The 14,043-nt window shown below is 37.4% G+C and overlaps 1 protein-coding gene across 2 annotated transcripts in view; it reads right to left on the reverse strand.

Annotated features, from left to right (window-relative positions):
• EYA1 (EYA transcriptional coactivator and phosphatase 1) overlaps nt 1–14,043 on the reverse strand; it is a 151,735-nt gene that overhangs the window by 71,736 nt on the left and 65,956 nt on the right. The window contains exons 2-4 of one of the 2 annotated variants that reach the window (XM_069854231.1): nt 11,323–11,372; nt 9,780–9,907; nt 7,809–7,871 (exon numbers count right to left, since the gene is read on the reverse strand). In XM_069854231.1, the coding sequence (XP_069710332.1) occupies nt 7,809–7,871; nt 9,780–9,907; nt 11,323–11,372 (241 nt within the window). Of the gene's footprint in view, nt 1–7,553; nt 7,574–7,808; nt 7,872–9,779; nt 9,908–11,322; nt 11,373–14,043 lie in introns of those variants that run through there. The other variant, XM_069854232.1, reaches the window with a different exon arrangement.

Here is a 14,043-nt window from a genome sequence, read left to right on the forward strand (position 1 = left end):
TTCTGCTATGCCTGCATTAGCAAGCAGTGCAGCCCAGTTAAGAAAAGTTTCAAGGAGTTAAACGATTGGTGCAGAGGGTCCAGTATGCACAGTTTAGGCATTCTGGGGAGAGTTATTTATGCTAGGTTTAGTCTTGTCTCAAAGACTGAGCACCCATCAGCAGCTGGAGAACATTACATGCACTTTCCTGCAGAGCACCTTTTGTGAAAGAAGTTAAGTCCAAGAGACTCCACAAGGTCGATTAACCAGTGGTAGAAAAGGGTGGGAAAGACTTCCAGAGTGCACTCATGATCTTAACTACAACTCCAATACAAATATATTTCTAAAAACACAGCATACAACATATCCAACATCTATTTCATAACAAATAACTGTAAATCTAACACACAGATGCAACAAAATACTTGTTGCAGTGCCTATCACAAGTACTTTTCCAGAAACTACCAGATTTTTACAGCAAATTCTACAGTTTGTTAATCTAGATACAAAGAATTATAGCATCTACAGTATCAACTGCTTTTTCTTAGAAGCTTATCATAGCTAAATTTTTACAGTCAGACTAATACCTCTTTTATAGATTACTCCACCTTTCTCAAAAATCTGAAAGTCTTCTGAGCCTAATTTCCATAACACAATTATACTGTTGGAAATAATAATGAAAGATTCTTTTCTCTATAGCTGACAGCTGTGGCAAAGTCCAAGGAATATGCTGAGCCACCTCACACAATACAGAGACCTACAGCATCATTTGTTCTAGATAAAGATTTTTAGGATAATTTCTTTCCAAGTGTATCAAAATGCCTCTCATCATTGTTTTAAAAGCCTACTGTAGCTCTCTGGATCTCAAATCATTCAAGATATCTGTCAAATATCTCATCAAAATTGAATTTCTCTCTGTATGACTCATGAACAATATTTCATTGCAACAATGTTTATAACTGAATGCTGTTGAATTCTAGTTGCTGACTGAGGCGCACACAAATTTTTCATAACGACAATTTCTGATGTCTCTTCTCTCAGCTGCTGTACTTCCTGAATATGCAAAAATAGTATAAGAAAGGGTGTTTGCGTTATTACTGATCTGGACACCCGGTAGTACGGTGATAATAGACAAGCCCTATCATGCCACCTTTATGAAGAACCATGATCTCAACAGACCTCGGTGCTGCTGCTAGTTGGGAATTTAATAAAGGTGGATAGGAACTGAATAGCCATCCACTCCCCAAGCATTTTAATCACAATGACAGAAAATGACTGCATATTTTCTTCTGTCTGAGCCTAAGCAGATTTCAAGAGGATAAAAACTTGCTGTACAAAGAAATAAACTAAGAACAACAGTCATGTTTTCACTCATTGGAAATAACTACTTCAGGGACTCCTGCTGCAAAGGAAGGTCTCTCATTTGCCCAAGGAAAAAACTGACCTGCAATGGAGCATATTTCCTCTCAGAATCACAGGGGAGGACAGCTGCAAAGGGATTTCCTAAGGTTACAAGTCTGCCAGTCTAGCACGGTAGCGCATCAGTAATCCACGCCTATCGTAAGAGATGTATGGAGCTGTCCAAGGAAACAAAGCTTTGGATGGGCACAGTTCTGCTCCTGCCACGTGTTCTTTAAACATGTTCTGGATTTCAGCTCTCCATATTTTCCATGACAATTAGCATTTCTGCAACATGTCCTAAGCTTTCACAGGATGACACTGGGCAAGGAGTGGGAATATTGCCACATCAACACTGAACGTGCTGCAAGCTTGCCAGTGGCTGTCAACAGCATGCTCAGTTCTGGTAGAGACTGCAGAAAGCAAAACAGGAGAGTTCCCATTCTGCTGCACTTTTATGATAACAGACCTACACAGAGTTGCAGAATTATCAGACTTGCATCAGACAGTCAGACTCTGATTGGCGACATGCTACCAAGTTTTAGTGCTGGCAAAATCATTCTTGCAGTAAAACAGATTATCAACAAAAAGTTCAGGAAGAAATCTAATCTGCTGTGAAAATTCAACAGTTATTTAGAATTACTGACATATATTTGCTTTATATACCAAGAAGCTTAAGGAGCTATGTCAACAGAGACAATTTTCCTCCTTATTTTTCTTTTCTAGTAATTTACGAAATACTAAAAACAAGATTTAAAAAGAAATCGTATAAGAAAGCAACACAACAGAATAATAGGAAAAATAGGAGTAGCAGATAATACACATGCTAGCTCTGAGAAAAAAAAACCACAAAAATTCTGAGATAGCATAACTGCTGATCCAACGTTATATTAATTGTCAAGATATTTCTACTTCAGACACGCAGAGACTGCAAGTGCAAGGTGTCACGTGCAATGTTCGAGAGAGAGAGAACTTCAGATCAGAACCCACAAGTCCATGTGGTTCACTGGCCAATTGATGACTTTTTGAATACACAGCTTGTCATGAAGTCACTGGTATTCATAGCAGTAAAGAGTGCTATGAGGAATAAGATGCTGGCTGTTTAAAATATTAATTTAAAGAAGTAACATTTGACTATTCCTAACACAAAAGCCATATGAACACATCATACAAATTGCGCCTTCAAGAATGTGAAAAACAAGGTTTTAAAATATCTTTAAAAAATTACTTTGATTATCTGAAATACATATAAGGCTTGCTCTGCTGAACTAGTCTTTGTTAACAGCTATGCTATATACATTAAGCTAGAAGAGAAATATTGTAAACATGGCTGAGTTATTAAATCAGTTTTACTTCTGCAGTTTTAAGACTAAATTAATACTATAATGTTATAGCCTTTGTACTATATGAGTAAGTGGGCAAAATTAAATCATTCCTGGCTGACAGCTCTCAAAGTCCACAGAGCACAAGGAATCTCAATGAATTAGGGGAGGCTGTTAGTTTGTTTATAGACATACGTATAAATACAATCTCTGGTTCTATTTTGTCTTAGGGTGACATCTTCAAATAATGTTAGCAGCTAAGAATCAAATAAGTACCTTGATTAAGTACTTCATATATACATTATTATTCATACATTATTTTTACTTGGTAGCATCTTCTTTCCATACCCATTAGAAGCTCAAAGCTCAACAGCAAGTTCAAAGATAATTGTCACTAACAAAGTGACAAAAATTCTACCCTGAATCTCTAAGGTGATGGTATTTTCCATTATTTTATTCAAACTCTGAACTCTTTGCACTGAAAAATCTTGCAGTTATAAATAGGTTAAAGATTATATGTTCTGTATAAACACATTACTTAACAACACTAATTCCTATCCAAGACATTCTTCTCTCTTTTTATCACAGGCTATCAAATTATCAGCTCCTGACCATGAAGCCTGATAAACTCACTTGCTCCTGCTTCTCAAAGCAGAGGATTTTTCCTGAATCTCATTTATCTGGAAAACACCAGAAGGTAATTACTACTAGGTAATTTCCAGTCTAAATTTATGTTCACTTTTCAAAGAAAGTCCCTGCTCAAAGCAGCACATTCTAGTTCAAGCCCAGACTGTTTCCTGCTCTCCTCTTCTCTGATGTCAGAAAGCTTCAAAACTTCTGCAACTACTGACTAAACCTACCTTTCACTGCATGCACGGTTCCCCCACAACCCTCATCTTCCTTTTATGTTATGCATTACAGCTGAAAGAACCTTAATGTCATTGTAACCCGCTCATCTAGCAGTTAAAACCTTAAATTTACCAAGAAATGCCGTCACCACTACCGTGCAAAATCAGAAAGAAAATTCAAAACCAAAAACATCTGGGTGGAGATAACTTTTGACGGTATTTGTAACTGCTAATCAAGTTTTAATCTGGATATTCATCTGACAGGTATAGTCATGAGTTAGAATAGTCTTATTCACTGCTGTTAGGAAATGAGAATATCTGAGTCAAACTAATGTTCCTACCCCTTCACGCTCACTTGACCATTATATCTCTCCTGTCCAAAATGAGGCAACATATATCCATAAACAATCCTTTTAGAGGTGTTATGGCCAATTTCCTTTCTGTCGTTTTCATTCTTAAATCTCGATTGGGAATTTGACCATGGTAACTCCCCTACATGTGTGCAACCATTTGCATGGCGTCTACATAAAATATCCATGCTCTTTAACCAAAGCCAGTCAGAACGATCACACAGTCTCACAGACCAAGCCATTAAAGAACACTGTCTTCTGCTTCCTCTACATGGAAGGCTTCAAGTGAACAGAGTGTGTCATGGAGAAGTCAAGCACTTTCTACATTTTATGTGTGCAAGATGCAACACTGAGGAACGAAGACAGAAGCAGAATGACAAAGTGGGATCTTTCATAAGCGGGAATTAACACCCTCTACTTTTGGCTAGAGTTTGAGCTCCACAACTGCCAGACTTAGAGACAAATTCACAAGATGGATAGCACCAGCTTGCATTCCCCTCCACTCAGCTTGATCAAACCAGGTGGCATAGGTACTGACTGATAGGAGATCAGATGATCCAACTAACCCTGAAGTGTAACCAAGTCTCAGGCAGTTTTCTGACACTACCAAGCTCCATTCAGAGTCTGAGAAGGCATGTGCTGCAAAAATGTTTATGAGAAGCTTGCAAAAATATATTATATTAAAATAATAGTGCCTCCAAGATGTTCCTTTTTTTTTTAAAGTCCTTTGTCATTTACAGTATTTTATTTCCCTCAAATGTCAATAGCTATTGACTTTTCACTTACATTAGGCCCTTTCTTTTGGTAAAACGTTATTTCTAAACATGGATGTACCCCCGTTTCAATTACAAGTTTCATGCCACTGAGCTCTTCATCACAAACCCAAGCCTACAAACTTCAGCACACATAAATACACAGAAACTCCAGGAATGAGAAATTAGAAGACACCAGAACCCAAGCATCATCTCCCAAAGGAGCATCATTATGTCTTGACTGCCATCACCTAACAAAACTTTGCACCCCAAGGTACACAAAATTATGAATATCTATTACTTATTAAAAGAAATTAAAAACTATTCACTGCTGGTATGCAGGCTCAACTGCAATACTGAAAGACTATTTTGAGTGCTACGAAGTATTGTTAGAATTACAATGAACACTCAACATACCATTTACTTGCAGAGACCTAAACCATGTGCCGTAAGAAACAGCTCATTTCCTCTCTATAGATTTCAACATACTGCACCATCGCTATTTCTGAAAATACTGAAAACAAGTTTGACTCTTCTATAATACTGCAGCTCAACAGCAAACATACTACACAGCACTGCCTTTTGAAACCCTGAACATGGATTTACGTTTACCAGACTTAAAATGACCTTTCTGAGTCCACACCATGAGATCGTGACATAGTGGGGATCTTTGAATGCCTTTGTGTGGGATCTTATTCTCATGTTGCAGCAGGTACTTAAAGAACGAGAAACCCTCTTTCCCAAAGCAATTTTGATGTCCAACTCCCTTTGAAGCCTCCCTTCCTATGTATCTTTCAATTTGTTACCCATTTTCCCTTCCTGCTTGATATGAAAATGCCTTCTATCCTTCCTTCCAGACACTCAGAAATGAGGGCAGAAGCAGCTCTATACTGCTAACATGAACGAAGTATAGTTGCTTGGAAAACCACAGCTCCTTCTCCCAGTATTCATCTATTTTTTTCCATTGCAGTTGTATAAAACATCATCATGATGGATTACAGGCTTTTGTTTCTCACTCTATGTATTCCATCAGAATTCACTTACATTCTTTCAATAAAAGTAAAGAACACTGTAGGCCGTTGTCCACTATGGAAAACAGCTTTCCCACTCCTTTCAAATTTGTTGATTACTCACAGTCTTCCCCCCTCCGAAGTACATCTACCAAAGTGGGCACTGTTGTTGGAATAGCCACGAGCTGTCTGATAAAACTTAATGAATGGTGATTTTATTAGCTTCTGTTGTTATTGTTTCTTTAACTCCTTCCATATCAATCCACCACAGCAATTAGCTGACAAAGAAAGATTAGAGATAAGGCACAACTTTGAACATTTTGATCCTTGCTTGAATTATCTCCTTTTTTTTTTTTTAACAGATTTTTTTAGGCAAGTCACATGTAGCCAAATTTTTAATGGTGTCCAGTGTCTGCTGTTCCCTAGAACAGAGGGTATTCTGTGGAAATATACTTAAAGAGATCATGGAAAACTCATATACTGCAGTATTCATATTATCAGCACCATCTTGGCATGCCAGAACAGATCTTTCTGTGTGTTTTCAGCCAGACATTTTAGTATTACTCCTCTGCATTTAACCCTGGGCAATTTCTGACTGGTCAGGGTCTATAATTTTCTTGTTACTTCCTGATCACTGGTTTGAAGACCAAGCTGCCTGGCCCAGAGAAGAGGAATTAAAAACCAAAGCATCAGCAAAGTAATTAGTTCTTATTAGCTAAGATTTTTTTAAATTAAGATATTGAGGAAATGCTACTTTTCTCTTCATCACACAAATATCCAGAGCTATGAAGACTGTCTTGTTATGTACAATAAACTTACAACAACTGTGTTTTTAATACAGAAATCACTATGCTCTAAAAGAATACTGTAGAGGAAACAGAAGTAGTAAATCTGACTTGTATAAAAATGTTTAGATAGAAGAAAATAAATAGCAGTCACCCAAAACCCCCTGAATTTCTTCAACTGCAGTCCTTGGCCAGCGCTACCTGGTCAGTTCTGCACTACAGCGATTTTGCTCTACCAAAGTGAAATTAAGCACATAAAGAGTTACTATACCAGACCTGCACAAAGAGATCAAACTCAAGACTCAATCACATAACTAAATTTTCATCCAGCGCTTTGAAAATTTACCACTAAGTGTGAAGCTAAAAATATTACCTAATAACTGTGAACTATCTTCCAACCACATCCTCTTATAGAACAACATCAATGAGAGCTAAGTCTGAAAATGTGCCTTAGAGGAATTAATGAACATATTTGTTTGAACCAGGGCCATTTCACTTTGGGACGGGGGATGGGAGGGTTTTTTTTTTTCTCTCTTCCTCATCTAGTGAACATATCCTGCACTTCAGGGTATGGAAACTTGCCTAAATCACACCCATAGTCAATTCAAATTTAACATATCTTTACAAGATATGTATGACACACAAATACCTGGAGGCCCTGTTTCTCATTCACATGAAGGTCCCTTATGCCACAAAGGGAGGGATTTTTCATGTTAGTAAGAATAAGTGCATAGTAGATTAGATGTTGTTTTCACATATTGTATTTAACGTGTAAAGGTTCAGCAGTTTACATCTCAACTCCATGTGCAACAAGCAAGCAAACCATACTGCAGCATTTTAAGGAAGTTGTTTGGTAAGCCCTTACGACTGCATCCTTACAATCTGCCACTTGTGTCTCAGCAGCATTCTGCTTCAAGAATCTCAGAAAAAAAAATTATATTTCACCCTTCTTTAAAAAGAAACCCTTGCTTCATTCATTCAATTATTTTCTTAAGCCTTTCTCTTTCTTTGTTTCTTTTCTAATTTTCTTTCAATGTTTAGCAGCTCAAGGAACCCAAACTAAACAGTTTTTTGAGATAAAACAGATTAATAGCAAAATATCCACCTACAGATTCTTAGGCATCTGCTTCACTCAAAAATGTGTCTCTTGGCACACATCTAATTCAGAAATAAATTATTCAGTTATGCTTCTTTCACAAATATTTCCTTGTCACTTAAGAGCAATCAGAGACAGGAATTTTCCGTTCAGAAAGTTTAGATGAGAGTCGCCAAGCACAAGCTATTTCTCAGGACATTTTCTGGACAATATCTGAAAACGCATGCTGAGTGCCCATGCCTGCTGTGCCCACCACAGCCACCCAAACCTGTGGGGCTCTGTGTGCTAGGGCTTAGCAACCAGTCTGCAGTGCTGAGGAGGGTCATGTCACCTGAGGGAAAATTGCAAACAAAAGAAAACCATTTGGCTTTGTCTCAGAAGGTAAGCATGTATTGAAAGTTATAGCTTTCTTGGTATAATTCACCCAAAATGAATAAACCAAAACTTTAAAATTCTAATATGAGATAAATCAGTTACTGTGATTTAATTTACTTTCTTTGATAAACTCTGTTACCTACTGAGAAGCTGCTATATTAGTTCCAAAATTATTTGCCACCTGAGGTCAGCGCATGAATAGATACAATATATAGCTAATTTCCTGACAAGGTGATATTAAGCACCTCATTTTTCAGAGTGTTTGCCTGCACAAAACAACTACTTAGAACAAGAAGTCAAGCCAGATGGTGAGTGCCTTTCAGCATTTCAAGGAACACTCCCTATTTTCATGCTACTAAAGAAACTCCAAGCTACACAGAAGGTACAAAAGCTGGTGAAGTTTACAGCAAAGGCTTTCGTGAGCAAAAGGAATTTTAATTTGAAAGGGTAGAGCAACTTTATCCTGTACCAAAACCGGTATACACCTGATAATATGATATCAAATATAATAATATATTAATATACTTTGGTATAAAAAAGAAAGAAGGCTCATCTGTGGACATTAAATATTTTTCTGCATAAACTACATTAACACTTTAAACGCTTTATTTATTCTTTATTAAATATTCTTTTTTTTCTTTTTCAAATGGCCTAAAATTTTATTGCAGCTACACTTCTGCAGCAGTAGCAAAAAGTAAATTAGAGACAACTCTGGCACAAATGTCTGTTAATCTGATAACCCATAAACCCTCCCCACTACAGAGGACTCAAATTAGAATGAATAACAGAGATGTTTGGGGAATTGAGGGGGAACGACATCTGTTTGATTGACATGTGCCTTTCCTGGAAGAATGCAATGCCTGTCCATAATCCTAAACAGTCTGACAGCAGTAATACAGCCCAATTCTTAGGAAAAAAAGGTATATATCTGCTACAACAGTTGTTTAATTATATGCTTGTACTGAAAAGTAATATTTGAAGCTGTGCGACTGTTTTCTAGTAATGCATTAATACCTGTTCACAGAGCTAGGCAAATGTCACGTACGATCTTCCATACTATTGCCGTAGAAAGAGTATTTTTAACTGCTTATTATATAAATGTTTCTGTGTTTCATTATATGCATTATTATGTGTATTATATTACCAGCAAAGCTGTTGGGTTGTTCTGCTGTTAGTATTCTACTGAGAACAAACATAACTTATCAACTGCCTGACTGCTTCTTGAAAAATAGGTATCAGTTTACCCCATTGAATTACTACACCTGTTTGAATTTTGGCCACTCTATCAGACCAGCAAGCTAGCCTGAGGAAATTTCAACACTCAGTTTTATTAACCTACTTGACAAAACTTTCATAGCCTTAGGAGCTTGCAAAAAGGTGAGAACATAAATACCAAAATAGTGAAAAAGACTGAAAGACTGTGTTTTGCTGTACATCAATTGTAAACACCTCCTTTTTTTCCTCATCACTAAACTATCCTTCCAGATTTTGTGGAATTCTTTTTTTTAAGCTCTGCACATACTACTTGCTCATAGAATCATAGAATCATAGAACAATTAGGGCTGGAAGGGACCTTAAAGATCATCTAGTTCCAACCCCCCTGCCATGGGCAGGGACATCCCACTAGATATATACTAGATATATACTAGGTATATACTAGACATATATATAAATGAAAGCTATTGCTGAGACTTGATAATAACTAGTGATAAACATTGAACATTTGCTCTATATGACATATTACATAAATACATAACACTGGAAATAGTAAAACATTTTTTCTATATAGATTACTGAGTGCTAGAACACCAATGCAACAAGGAGAAAAAACAAACTATGAAACACTAAAAAAATGGTGGCTCACCTTCTGTGCCATTGGGTGTCATGGAATTATTATTTATATGGGAGTTATCAAGTTTTGGACCACTGGGGGATTCACTACTACCACTTAGTCGGCTATGCGGGCTGGCTAGATCCTGCATTTCCATAGACCTGAAAACAAGATGCAGCTAGTTTCAGTGACATATTCAGCATGGATTGCAGAGGAATAACCTATATGAGACGCAGACTGCTATTAATCGACATCCTGAAAACACTTAGTAAAAACTGAACAGGTTCTCCCAAATTGATCTTTTTAAATGCTAAACTAATTCTGTAACTTCACACATGACTGCCCAGCTACTGTAATTACTCTTGCAGCTTCTAACAGAATCAAATTTAGGTATGAAGTACTGTGCTTTAAACATTTGTGTCACCTTGTATTTCTGCGATACATACAAAGATGGAATCGCCAATATATGAAGACATATATTCTCTTAACAACAAATTAACACACTGCTTTATCAAGATTTACCACTCAGTGGCAATATAATGGTACTCCAAACCAAAAAAAAACACTTGAAGCAATTGTGGAAACCTATCATCTACTGACAGGGAATGAGATATTCCTGATGTATGTGTTTACTCTGGCAAACTACTTAATTGTTCCTCTGTTTCCGTTGAAACAAATGCAGCATTAAAACATTATTATGTCTGCTCACTTGTTTGCTTTGTGGATTACATAAAGCGTGTTCAATTGAAAAGGGATATGACCAACATACAGTGAATCCATATAGGCATTACTATGCCTTAGCACTGCCGTATCTCAGCAGCTGTCACTTACTTAAAGTAAGGAGGGAGCAATTCAGATTTAAAGCAAAAATTAGTTTATACAGCACACAAGCAGCTGAATATTTCTGATTTACATATTTAATAGCCTCATAGAAAAGGGCCAACAGCCATTACCACTATGACATATCCTCTGCTTGATGTTGGGGAAGCTTATGATTGAAGTGCCCCATCCTTCCATTTCTTCATACCTAAAGCTTTGATAATGTTATTTGATGTACTCAGTCTAAGTAATTGCTCCCAGTAGAAATTTCTTAGGTTACTGTGCCTCCAAGGCATCTGAACCAGTAATTTTTCAGTTTAAAAGAAACACTTAGGCTCTTTTAAAGACTATTAAAGTTATATAAAAAAATTCCTCCCACCTTAATAGTATAAATATCCTCAAGTCTAAGTGTCATTTCAGCTATGAAGTAGTCACATTTTAACTGAGATTTTATCACAAGATCTAAAAACCAATCCTTCACTTTATATTTCATTACCCAAATCAAACTACACATAAAGAGGAACAATGTCACAAAGAGTCTGAAAAGCCGGTATCTAATATAAAGTCAAACAACTTAGTGAAAAAGTATACATGCTCGTGGTTTACAGACGTGGTTGCACATATGAAAAAGCAATGCTCCAGCACTTACTCATCTGTTTAATGCGGAAAACAAGAATAAATATTTACTTCTTATCTGCAGTTGAAAACAACAATAAAAGGCTTGTAGAAAATTTGCAATTTTCAATCAAATCCTTACCTGCAGCTTGACAAAACAGCAACATCTGAACTGGTTTGGGACTTCTGCACCTGTAAATCAGGGAAACAAACAGAAGCCTCTGTTACTCTGCTTTACTTCGAGGCCTTAATTTAAAGAAAGGCTATCACCATGGATGACAATTCTGTCCTTTAAGCCCAAGAGGAGAGGAGGAGGGTGCGGTGCCCGTGAAAGGCATATTGTCTTTAAATTGAAGGCTCAACTGTTGTTTCCCCAGCAGGTCTCTCTCCCTCCTCCCCGCGCCAGGGGACGGCGGCCAAATGACGGGATAGTGATTCATCAGGGGCCCGTGACAGCTGCAGAGGGGCTCACTCCTCCCACGGCACCACAGCCGCACACCCTGGCGAAGGTAACCCCACTGCGCCACCCTGCCAAGGGCAGAGGGTGGCTCCAGCCCTGAGCCCCCCAGTGCCCTCCACCCCTCTGGCCTCTTCTTATTGACAACCGTGTTATCTTTCCCTCCCCATCCCCTTAACTCCTGACAGCTTCTTGCCCTCATCACGCTGGCTTTCCTCTTCCTCCACTCTTGGCCATCCTTCCTCCGTGCCTGAGCAGCAGGGAGCCAGCAATACAGCTCACCCCGAAAGGTGAGGGGCAAAGCAAGCTGGAGAGGCTGACGCTATTTTTGGGGAGGAGATACAACATGGGGCAGGCCTAACTATCATAAAGATCTTCAATATATGACGAATGGTACCACACAACCATCTCCAAAACAAACCCGTGTAGAACCAGGGCAAACTGAAAAAAACCAACCACACATTATTGCACCAAGGTCTTGCTCATAAAAACTCTGGTCACTAGTGAGTTTTCTGATAAAATTACTTTAAAAAACACTTATGGCTAAATAAATAGGAGGAAACTGTAGCATTTACCTCTGAGGTCCCTCATCAAGAAGAGGAAACTGGTTCCACTGGGAAACCCAGCAATAATTTTCCAGTTTAATAAAACAACTCCTTTTATAACTCAGGTGAGCAGCAGATTTTCACATCCTACTAGAAAAACACTGTTGCTCTGCTAACAGACTCTTCTCTGTAGCTCTTAATGATTGTCAGCAGGTGATAAAATTCAGGTGAAGATACACTGCTAGAAACTGTTAGCTTAAAAGCACACGAAAGCTTCTCCAGGCAAGGTATATATCCTCTTAATGTCTGCATTGAGGATCCTTCATGTGTATTTCCATTCAACCTGAACTGACATCTCTTAAATGATCACAGAGCAAAGACAAGAGAGATGAGGCATTTTAAGTGCCATAAAAATCATCCAAGCAAACCCTACTTATGTGTCTATAGGGGTTTTTTTTGTTATTTTTAATCACAGACAGAATTACTACTAGCAAGAGTAAACAACTGCTAGGGGCAGTCAGGCAGTGCAGAACATTACAAATGATGTCAAGAAGCATGCAATAACGCATGCTGAAAAACATCAATCTTTTTATAAATGGGTACTTGAAGTACTGCATAATGTACTTTACAATACGTCATCGCATGCCAAATCAAACTACACGAGCACATACATTCAAAACTGTGCATTTTGTTTTCAATTTTTTTCCAGTTCTTTACCCCAGAAACTGCAGCAGAGTGCCTTAGGATATATTTCTGCTGTTACTTCAAAACACCTGGAAAAAATTATAGGTGAGAACTAAGTTTGCTTACAGAGCTATCTTCACTCCCTCTTGCACAGGATCCTTTAAAAAATATCTTTTATAATAGAACCCCCCCCCTTTTCCCAATAAATGCTTTAATTAACTGATATTTTCCAAAGTACCCTACACTGTTATTCATAATTCACTGAACTATAAAATACAATTAATCCCTACTATTTTATTTACCTAAATTAAAAAAATAATAACTTCCGTACACTTACAAACATATTCATCTATGTGCACGTGTGTATAGAGTGAGAGAGATTTCACTTAAGGATTCATGAGAGAGGGCAAAAAAACCCTATTCAGTCCATTTATAGTGAATTAAATATATACCTTATAGCCTCTAACACTCTATGATTTGTGAAAGTTCATATCCACAATCTTCATTTTCATTAGATGTACTTTAGATATATCCCTTTGTGTCTCAAGGATTATTTAAACCATGTGTTGCACGTTACCATATTTAAAAATGACTCTTTAATCAAAATAACTTTAAAACAACTAATCCTCACTTAGGCTGGTCAGCTGAATCCACAGAGTGGTCCAGGAAAAATAAATCTACTCTCAAGAATGCGAATGCAGACAACAATTAGACACAGATGTGAGTGAAATTAGTTACAGTTTACAAAATGCTACACTTCACATGCTTTCAGTTTTTTATGTGTAGTACAAAATTACAGCGTAGTAAGTAACCACACTTATGACAACCAGTTCATAGAATAAAAACATTTCTGGGTGGCGTGTGCTTGCTCTCATATATTCTCCTATTTTGCCAACAGATTTCTGGAAAATTTAAGTTCTGCAAAATAACTCACATATCAAACAAAAAGTAAAAAAAAAAAAAAAAAGCAATGGCTTTACCCAGCCAGCCAATGAGTAAGTTAAAAAAAGCAGCAACAAAATTGGAAAAAAAAAAAAGATAAAAAAGAACCTGTCACTCACCCTTCATTTTCTGCGCTTCACTTAAACTAAATATGTCTTATACGAAAAACTACATACATGCTGTCCTTAATACCTCAAAAACATTACTGTGTAGAATTTGGTTGTCGTAAGTAACA

This window comes from Phaenicophaeus curvirostris, chromosome 3 (assembly GCF_032191515.1).
Source record: "Phaenicophaeus curvirostris isolate KB17595 chromosome 3, BPBGC_Pcur_1.0, whole genome shotgun sequence".
Classification (NCBI taxonomy): Eukaryota; Metazoa; Chordata; class Aves; order Cuculiformes; family Cuculidae; genus Phaenicophaeus; species Phaenicophaeus curvirostris.